This window comes from Podospora pseudopauciseta (genome assembly GCF_035222475.1).
Source record: "Podospora pseudopauciseta strain CBS 411.78 chromosome 5 map unlocalized CBS411.78m_5.2, whole genome shotgun sequence".
Taxonomy (NCBI): domain Eukaryota; kingdom Fungi; phylum Ascomycota; class Sordariomycetes; order Sordariales; family Podosporaceae; genus Podospora; species Podospora pseudopauciseta.
The window spans coordinates 2,704,129-2,715,336 of record NW_026946666.1 but is presented as its reverse complement, the minus strand read 5'-3'; the positions used below and the strand labels follow the sequence as shown (position 1 = coordinate 2,715,336).

Genomic DNA, 11,208 nt, shown 5'->3' with positions numbered 1-11,208 from the left:
GCAATCTGAAGATCAACAGTGCCCCGCATTCGCCAAAGAAAAAAGTTCCAAGTCACCGTTCAGACGGCGACTACCACCGGCGACACACCGTCCTGGATCAGCCCAACAAACCAAAAATGACCGAACTATCCTCCGCCCCGGTGCTGTCAACCCCGGCCGAACACCTCTTCGAGCACGCCAGCCCAGATTCCCAGACCAAGGCCAAGGCGCCGCGAAAAACCGCCGACGAGCTCCGCCAAATCTACGAGGTCGCACGGACAGCGCGAGAACTGCGACTGGGAAAATGGAAGACGATAGCCCTACAATTCCCAGACACGATGTTGGTCGATGCGCCGAGGCTAGTCCAGGCGCTCAAGGATGAGCTGACTGCTCTCCGAAAAGAAGAGGAGGAATCATCCGGGCCAGAACAAATCGAGAAGATATTCATCCTGGCCGACACTTCCTACAGTGCGTGCTGTGTTGATGAAGTAGCGGCTGAACACGCCGATGCCCAGGTTGTGGTGCACTACGGCCGGTCGTGTCTCTCGCCCACGTCCCGATTACCTGTTATCTACGTGTTTACCGAACATCGGCTCAACCTCGACGAGACGGTCGAAGCTTTCGAGAGGGAATACCCGGGAAAAGACGCAAATGTGGTTATCATGGCGGATGTGACGTATCAATCCCACGTTCCGGCGGTTGCCTCACGTCTTGTATCGGAGGGATACACAAATATCTACTCCACGGCCATCACCCATGACCCAACGAACATCTTGCCCAACCGGAAGATCGTCTCCCACAGCGCCTCCTCCGATTCTACACCGGAGGGGGATTCACTAAAAGAATACTCCCTCTTCCACATCTCCACCCCCCCAACAGCCCTGCTACTAGCCCTCTCCTCGAGGGTAGGCTCCCTCTACATCCACGACACGCCCCACTCCCCCTTTCCATCATCTAGCTCCCTCTCCGCAGGACGACTCCTCGGCCGGCGGTATGCGAAGCTATTATCTCTGTCAACTGCGGGTATCATTGGGATATTGGTGAATACGCTTTCAGTATCGAACTACTTGTGTTCGGTGGATGCGCTCAGGAAGAGGATTGCGGCGGCGAATAAAAAGAGTTATACGGTTGTGGTTGGCAAGCTGAATCCGGCGAAGCTGGCGAATTTTGCGGAGATTGATGGGTGGGTGGTGGTGGGGTGTTGGGAGAGCAGTCTTGTGGAGGATGATGCTGGGTTTTTTAGGCCGGTGGTGACGCCGTTTGAGTTGGAGGTTGCGTTGATGGGGGATGGGGAGAGGGTGTGGGGGGGGAGTTGGTGGGGGGGGATTGAGGGGGTGAAGGCGCCGGTTGGTAAGGATGAAGAAGAGGAGGTGGTGGAAGGGAAGGAAGAGGAGGATGAGGATAGTGAAGAGGAGTCTGCGCCGCCAGAGTTTGATCTTAGGACTGGGAGGCTGATTAGTACTAGTCGGCCGATGAGGGTGAGGAAGGTTAAGGAGGAGAGGGAGGGTGGGGAGGTGAAAGAGGGGTTGGTAGAAGAGAACAGGAATGGGACGAATGGGGCGCTTGCGTTGAGACCAAAGGCTGAGTTGGCGATGGTGAATGGGGTGGTTAGTCCGGGTGCTGAGTTCTTGAGGTCGCAGAGGACGTGGCAGGGGTTGGGGAGTGATTATACTGAGGAAGAGAGCACAGCTATTGAGGAGGGGAGGAGGGGTGTGGCAAGAGGGTATACGGTTGGGGATAGTGAGAAGAGGTAGTTATGTTTTAGGAATGGAAGTGTTTGGAGATCACACTGGCGCCGTTTATTATTATTTGTTCCACGTTCTCGGCATGCCGGCATCTTCACCATTAACACAAAGGTGCGATGGGAGGCAGTTTGGGCCATATACGGTCTCACAGCACTCGACTGCATTTCTGGCAGCTGTGGCTCAAATATGGTGGACCTTCAGCACGCTGGCCGCAAGTCTGCAGTAGTGAGAAGTTGCAATGGTGAAAACGGGATTAAATGGGGCGCAAAGCTGGCATATCCTCCTTGTAGTAACCCCCTGGCTCATTTTGGTTTACTGTTGAGGCTGGGTGCCGATGAGGCTGAATAGTTGGATTGATTGTTGTTGCTCTGGCGGGACCAGGGAGAAGAATCTGTCCGGCTGTTACTACCGACACTTTCAGGTGAAGGGACGGAATGATCGCTGCCAGTGTCTGTGGGAGTGCGGGGTTCACGAATGGGCAGCTGAGGTTGGTTCTGGGCGAGGCGACGAATCCAGATACAGTACCCGCTGAGGGTGAAGACGATGATGTGGAAGAGAACGACAGCCAGGGCTACCACGATGTTCATTGAGGTGTCCTGTGGGGTTCTTAGAGACGTTGATGAGCAGTCGGGATGGATGTAATGGTCTGGATTGCTAGGCTGGTGTTGGTTGAGGTTGAATAAGAAGTCGACGTACCATTTCTTCGACCTGAGTTTGCGGTGATTACAAGGTTTTGTTGCTGGTGGCAGAATGACTGAGCTTTGGTCTGGTTGAGAGTATGAGGTGCAACGAAGGTGTGTTGTGGATGGAAGCCAAAAGAGGGAGGGAAAAGGTCATGGCCCAGATTGCAAGATGAAAGAAGAGCAAGGCAGTGGGCCTGTTCCCACGCCCCAAAGGCCTCTTTCATTTTGTGCGAGTGAATAGGTGTGACTGTCGAAGTTGTGCAACCCCCATAGATGAGCATCAGCTTGCAAAGCAAGTGCAGAGTTGAACATTATAAAGTCACGATGTAAACTATACAGCTCTCAGCCAATTGCCATAACCCCTAAAAACCTTAGACAGCCGTGAGAAGTGTGTTTAGGTATATAAAATCACTCAGATGGGGAATCGTGATCGGAGGTGTTGATGGAAATTGACATTAACAACGAACAAATTAATTAACATGCCCCGGGAGCTCTATGAAATCGCATCCCCTTGAACTGTATATTATCGTCAGAGCTCTGCTAGTTGCCGAAACTAACGTGCCCAGAGTCTAAAGCCCATCCTGCCCTTTCCACTCCAATCCTCGTTGAAAATGGCAGGGCTTGGCTGCACCATTTCCATCCATCCACCCAAATTTATCAATAACTTCCCGTCCCAATACAGTACCTAGCCACATGTTTATCTCGACGTATATCTTGTCGGGTATTGAACATTAAGATTGAGCCGAATGTTCTGGTGGCTGTCCGCAGGACCGGTAGCCATCCAACTCGTCATGAGTTGAGGTGCGGACGCGGAAGTGAGCTGGCGCTGGAAGGGGGATATCCGGTTGGCTTGAGACGCTTGAGTGACTTGAGATGCTTGGATGGTGAATGAAGCTTGGTTGACTGGAAACGTTGGATGGGTTTGTGGAAATAGAGGAGCTTCGGCTGCTGCGAGTCGTGTGACGACGACGACGACGATTCGAGGAGACGCGTGGTTCGCTGACCGGGAGCTGTTGCTGTTGCTGAGTGCGGCGATTGGTTCTAATCGAGAAGCAGCAGGCGGCCAAGAGGACAATAGAGCCAGTGATGGCGATGACGATCTCCGTTTTACTGGCCTGGAGCGCTGTCAGAATTATTTCAGGTATCGCCAAAGGGGTTGGATGATGGAGCTGTTGATCATGAAGCTTGAATGGGAAGTCGACTTACCATTTCCTTGGCTTCAGCTTAGATCTTAGGGATGGGGATATTTGTTATTGGTGCTCGAAAGGACAACTCTCTATCACTCTGGTTGACTGAGACAGTATGGGCCGCAACCAGACGAAGGTGTATTGCTGATGTAGGGGGTGGGCATGTGCCTATGTCCTACAGGCTGCTCCTACTATTTGAGAGTGAATAAATATGATGAGTGAATACCTAGGTTGGGATTGAATTCAGATGGCACGGATGGAAAGGAAGAGGTCGAGAAAGGTGGTGTGCAAGATGGGACGCCGAAGGAAGTATCAGTTTTGCACGTGGAGATTGAACCAGCCCAGCATCCAAATCAAGTCCAGAACTAGACATTATTGCGAGCGTCATCGTAGAGTGTGATGTTCTGACGGCCATTCACAGGTATGGTGCCACTTCAGGAGTATAGCTCAACAGGGCCGCCGTTGTTGCCGTGTTTCAAGGTACCTTGGACAGTCCAGCTTAGCTGTTCGGTCCCACACCAATTAATAGGCACAACCGCTCACGGAATCTATCACATACGACAATAGATAGTAGAAAACTCGGGATCCTGTCCGCTCTACCCTTGATCAGCTCCTGATCGTAATGTTATCTTCTGGGATGACCTTTGCCCTGCTATTTTGCTCAGTTAGTACCCGAACGTTTTGGTTTCTATAAAAGGGTTAATATTACCTTTTTTAGTAATTATAACGGACGGTACTATTTTATTAGCTCTACCTTTCTTGCGTTTACACCGTAGCTTCTATTATAGCCGGTATATATTCTATCCGGAAAGGGCGGTATTTTTAGTTCATACTTGCTTCCTTTTAGAACTGTAAGAGGCGCAATGGGGTGAGGTAAACGTGGGTTGGGGAAGGGTCAGAATCCAGCAGCCCGATGGCTCAGTAACTAGGGTCAAATGCTGACAAAAGGGAAGGGGGGTGGTGTGGTGCCAAGTTTTCATATCTAAGTGCACATCTCTAAGCGTAGCCAACATCGACACTATCAACTTTTGGGAAGGTCACTGTCAGATTGAGTGGCAATGTTCCTCAACGTGACCATAGCCTCCCATGCAGACACAGGCTCCTCCCACCCGCCAACATCACCGGGGCAGGCACTCCGGTGCTGAGGCGCTCGACGCGCATAGAACACCGCCTGCCTGCCCTCCTTAGCCAGGAAGCAAACACCTTCACTCAGGCACCCAGTCTCCAGAAAACATCCGACCAGTACACCTAGTTCCTAGAAGCCGGCAAGAAAATCAAGCTCCTTACAATCAAGGCCAAGCAGCCTAAAAACAGACGACTTCCTTCTATTACGAGTATAACTATCATGAAATCTCTGAGACCGAAAGTAGTTGCCGCTGGTTATTTATAAGTTAGGACTGGTGATATAGCGGCTTTGTTACTGTAGCGAACCGTTACATTTGATTTAGGTTTAGGGTATTTCGAATATAACACTCGACGAATTAAACTTACTACTATAGTAAAATAAATAAAGGTTACCTTTATATATTATAGATTATAGCTGTTAAGTTTATAGTCGCTAGAATAAAGAGAAGTAACGAAAACTTAGTAAAGTAATAAAGCTAGAAGAGCTCCTAGGGTACTTAAAACCTTGATATTTATACCGTAGACCTACGTATATTACGTTTAAATAGTTCGAAATTAAATTAATGCTTTTAGCTGCATTATCTATATTAGAAAATAAGTTAGCGGGTGCCGTACTTGTACGGCTATATATTATTAGCCCGTTAATTTTCTCTTAGTACCTAATGCTAAGGATTTTATGCGACTAAAATAGATTGCTCTATTTACGGAAGGCGGCCTAGTTAACTATATACCTTATATTTTAGAGTGTAGTAAGATCTAGGAACCCGGGCTATATACTTAAAGATTAAATTATTAATATACGACTAACGACTTTTAAATATTACTAAACTAATATACTTTTCTTTACTATCTCGAGCTAGTATTAGTTTGGGGTGCGGCTACGGGCTTAAGGTTTTCCTAATTAAAAGGTAAGAAAGTAAGACTCTTGGAGGATTTAGGAGTTTAGAGGTTATATATATAAGCGGTCTGCTTAGGATATTTTTGTGACGAACCCCTATCTAGAACCTCTAAAAGGGATATCGGTTAAAGGCACTTTTAAATAATCCTAGTTCGGTGCAGCTAAACAGTATATAATAAGATATCTCGATGTAAATACTAGATACCGTAAATATAACTTAAATTATATATTACGGAACTATTTATCTACGTTAGTTAGTTCCTCCGTATATATAAACCTGTAGACCGTAGACCGTCGTTTTATATACGGTCCTCGGTCCGCTCCGTATTAACCGATACTAAACCGTAGACTATAAGCCCTGCCGCGGTCCCCGGTCCCTATTTTATTAGTCTGTCTAATTTCCTAGACCGTAAGCCCCGCCCGATAGCGCAGTTTAGTTTTAATTAGTCCTTGTAGCCCTACTATTTTCCAGAACCGTAATATAATGCTCCTCCTTTAGGCCGAAGCCCCTGCGGCCTAGTCTTTTTTTATTATTAATAATATTATAAGTCTTTCTTTCTTTCTTTACTTTACCGCTTATTATATTTAACCGCGTATAGAAACGTTATTATAAAATTAAATAGTTTTTCGCCTTTACTTTTCGAATCCGCTACCGTAGTATTACTATAATACTATATTTTATTTATTTTACTTTCGGGACCCCTTATATTATAGCTCCCGAATCTTTACGGTACGCCGAGTACGTACGCCGTAAGATTCTATATAACGGGTTTAATATTAATTTTGCCCGTAGGTATATTTTTTTTTTTTTTCTATACCGTAATTAACCGTTCGATAGTAATCCGAACGATAAAAAAGTAAAATAGGCTCGAACGTAAGGAGTAAAGGCTTAAAGACTAGCTCTCGTAACTAACTATCTAGTTTATCCGGGTAAAATAAATACGCCGCTTCCTTTATATTCGCGAGGAGCGTTTCTTCGCGTAGGGTATTTAGAAGGAGGATGTCTAAATAGTATAGTCTATAGTTACGGCGCCCCTTACTTCTTCGCCGGGTACTTCTACGCGGCCGGACGCCGCTTAAGATATTATTCTATAGTTTCTTTACGTTCCGGACCCTTCTTTAAGCCTTAACTAGCCTTCCGATCTTTTTTTCGATCTTAGTATAATTAGTCCTTCCTTCCTCGTTACGTTAAATACCGCTAATAGTATACTTTTTACTTCTTAAAGTACCTAAAGCGTATAGTATTATTTATATTTAATTTCTTTTATATTTTTTAACTTTATAATATAGTACGTAATACGTTAATTATTATATCGAAAGCGTAGGTTCGATTTTTATCGAAGTTCTAGCTCCGTTTTATAGTATTTAGCTATAGGCCGGAGCTAAGTTTTTTTTATTTATTTAGGCTTTAGTTAGTCCGAATATCGTTAATAAAATTCTTTTTATTTATTTAGGTAATTAAGGTATACCTATAGTTCTTATAAATTATTTATAGCCGGATATTTTAATTAACTAATTAAATACTTTAATTAGTTTTTATTAAACCGTAAATTTAATATCTTTTTTATATTATACTCCTTTTTTTCGTCCTTTATTATTATTTATATATTAACCTTTTTTACGTATAATATAGGTTTTAAAAGTAAAATATAAAAGGTATATAACCGTAAATATATTATACTAAATAGTTTTAATTTAAATACCGTTTCCGATATTTTTTTTTTAACTTTAAATAATTTTACTTTTCTATAGTTTAGTTTTTTATTAAGTTTTTTAGTACGTAAATTATATATAGAAAAGAATACTATATTTTTTTTTTTAAAGCGAGGTCCTTCGAGCTTTTTAGTATTATAGTATTTCTATATCTTTTCCTTTATAAACTTTAGTTTTTACTTAAGCTTATTATAAAATATATATATTTTATTTACCTTAACCTTAGCTCTAAATACCTTAACCGTAGGTCCTTACCGTAGATCTGCCTCGTAACCGAAATTCGTAAAAAATAATATAGTTTTAATCGTTTTAGTTAGCGATATATTATATATTAGTTATACCGTAGGTAATAGTTTAATTTAATCGTCCTACTCGAAATTAATATAATTCCGTAAGTATTATTTTACGATTTAATTAAGCCGTTCCGTTTAACCGTTCGTTTAAAGGTAATAGGCCGAAAACGTTTTATTTATTATTCCTAGCCTCGTTATTAACGCTTTTTAAAACTTCGATACGAACTTAATATCGCGGTCCGTAATAAATTCCTTTAATTATATATATATTACTATAATATATTATAATATTATATTTATTAATTATTTTACCGACTAAGTTTTTTTATAAAGTAAAAAGTATATTTATTTAATAAGCCTATTAATTACCGTTAATATACTATCGTATTTAACGTTAATTACCGTATTTTTAAACTTTAGTAATTTAATAATAAAGTTTATTATAATTAAACTTTATAGCCGTTTTACTATTAATAGTAGCTTCAGAAATCTATAAGGCTTATACCTCGTAACCTTCGTTCTTTCGTACGTATAATATAATTAAATAGCTTCCTTAACGTTATTTTTAATCCCTAGCTAATTAAAGTACTACTTAATTTTTTTTATAGTTTTAGCGATACTTATATATTTTCCGAGCTTTAATACGTAAATCTTTATTACTAATATTATTTTATTATTTAGCCTTACGTACGCTCGATTCTTATACTATAGTCTTCCCTAACTATTTTTCTAAATACCCTATAGCTTTAGCTTTTTCTATTAATATTACTCTATAATATTATTATTTAATTTCCTTTAATACTTATTAGAAATAGCTTTTTTATAATATACTATATAATACTTTATTTATAATTATAGTAGATATTTAAAAGTACTATCCGGCGCCTCCTTAAATAATAATAGTAATTTCTTAAATATATTTTTATAATAGTCGGCTCGTCGGCTAAATACATTTACTTTAGCGTTCTCCGAGCCCTTTTTATAATTAATTTAGAAATTAAATTCCGAAAAAAACTTTAATTATTATATTTACTATACATTAAAGACCTTCGTAATAGTAAAATACTATAAATTCTTATAATCTATATAGACCTATACTTCGTACTTAGTACCGCTAAAGTATAGCCTTTATTCCTCGAACGCTTCGATAATAGTAAATAGTTCCTTATCGTAAATCGAATAGTTTTAACGTATTCCTTTAAGCTTTTTCGAAAAGAAGGTTACCGGGTATAGCTTACCGTCGTCGTCTCGCTACCTTAATTATTTACTAATCGTATAATTTAATATATCCGCTTCGACTTTAAATAGTCGATTAAAGTCTAATAATTTAAATACCAAGTCTTTTAAAATAGCCTTTTTTAGCTCCTAAAAGGCTTACTTTTCTTTTTGCCCTTACCGGAATTTTATATCCTTTTTAATTAAATAGTTAAGTAGCCTCGTAATACCTATATAGCCCCGGATAAATATTTAATAGAAATTTATAAACTTTAAAAATTCCTTAATATATATTTATAATTATAGCGTAGGTTAATCCTTAATTACTATAATTTTCCCCGGTTTTATATATACTTTACTTAGCGATATTAAATATCCTAGGTATATTATCTTCTATACGTAGAACTTACTTTTTTTCTTATTAATTAAGAGTCCGGCTCCGTATAATACGTCGAGTATTTTTTATATATATTATTTATACTCTTTTAAAGTACGTAAGTAAATAAGAACGTCGTCGAGATAGTATACCGCTATTTTATCGAAGTACTTCCGTATCGTATAGTTAATAAGAAATTAAAACGTCGCGGGCGTATTAATTAATTTAAATAGTATTACGAAATACTCGAAATAATTATAGGATATATAAAACGCTATTTTCTATTCGTTTCTTTCTTTAATTTATATATAGGCGTACCTAATAAATATATTTAAATATATAAAGTATTATACCCCTACTAATTAATTCCGTAACTTAAATATTAACGGTAGCGGATAACTATTTTTTACCGTTTTATTATTTAACTAGCGGTAATCTATATATAATCGTAAGCTATTATCCTTTTTCGGTACGAAAAATATAGAATATCCTATTAATAATATAGACTCCTTAATATACTTTTTTTTTAGATTCTCGTTTAAGTACTTCCGTAGCTCCTTATTTTATTTATCGTTAATATAATAAACCTTAAATAACCGTAGTTTAACTCCTTTTTTTAACTTAATTTTATAATCCTACGGTCCTTACTTTAGAAACCCCTTTAAATACTTAGCCGTAAAGGCTAAGTATCCTTAATATTCTACCGGTATTATTTTTTTCTCGCCCTTCTCTATATTATTATAATAAACGTATTTATTAACCTCCGATATTTTTACTAACGTCGTTAACCTTACTTCTTCGATCTTACCGCCTATATTAATAAAATATATTATTATTTCCTATACTCCTTATAGTAATACCGTAGAGGATACTTATTTTACACTTTACTCTATATATACTCCTAATTTTCTATCGTTAATTAAATACTTTTAAAGCTCTTTTAATCGTAAATAACTACTATCCTTTTAATCAATATTTAAATTATAATCTTTATACTATAGTTACTTTAGGATTATATTCTTCGAGGGTTTTATATTTATAATATCGAATATAATTAGTATTATTTTTCTTTCGACTATAATATCTAGGGGTAGTATCTCCCTATAGACCTTTTACGTAAGAAATAGTCTTTATATAACGATCTATTCCTTCTTTTTCTTTTATAGTATACGGGCCTAATATACGAACTATAGTAAAATTAAATTCGTTTTTATATTATTATTTATTAATATTATTACCTAAAGATCCTTCTATCGTATAATAATCTAAAAATATTTATTTTTCTTACCTCCTCCCTATATAATAGCGATTTCGCTAACGAGCGCTAAATTATTATTTTATATTTTTACCTTACGTTAATACTTTTAAAAATATTATTTATAATCCGTTAAAAGTTAACGGCTTCCGCGAAAGGCCGCGAATTATTTCTTAAATAATTATATCGTTTAAAAATATTTTTTTACTTTAGATTAACTAATAATACAAAGTTTTTTAATTATACTTGCCTAGCTTCCTCCTATTTTCTATCTCTAATATTTTTTCGTATTTACGCTTAATAGCGGTTTTTCTATTTAATTTTAAGCGTTTTAGCTTAATAATATTATTTAACTTTCTCTTATAAATATATAGTATAGTTTAGGCTTTAATATTATCCTAATACTACTTTTTCTTACAAGCATATACTATCGTTTATATTTTAACCGTTTATATATTTAATATAATATTTCGTATACTTTAGTATAATCTATATTACTTAAAGGCTATCTTTTAATTTAATTAGGTTCTAAACTTTCTATAAAACGTAATCGTTTAGGTCCTCCTATTAAGCTTTTTCCTACTGGGCTATAGTTTTTTTAACTAACTATAATTTACTTTCCTTACTTACTTTACGTATTAGCTAATAGCTATATAGCGATTTACTTTAATAATACTTTATATATCCGTATATAATATATTAAAACTAAAGTACTTTCCGATACTCCGGATATTTAGGA

At 38.2% G+C, this 11,208-nt stretch overlaps 1 protein-coding gene across 1 annotated transcript; it reads left to right on the top strand.

The window, feature by feature from the left end:
* Positions 1 to 116: 116 nt before the first annotated feature.
* Positions 117 to 1,733, top strand: DPH2_1 (Diphthamide biosynthesis protein 2; the record flags this gene model as incomplete). The annotated part of the gene is made up of 1 exon (XM_062913782.1): positions 117 to 1,733. The coding sequence occupies one exon, from the start codon at positions 117 to 119 to the stop codon at positions 1,731 to 1,733; it is 1,617 nt and encodes a 538-aa protein (XP_062764569.1).
* Between the last annotated feature and the right edge of the window lie 9,475 nt (positions 1,734 to 11,208).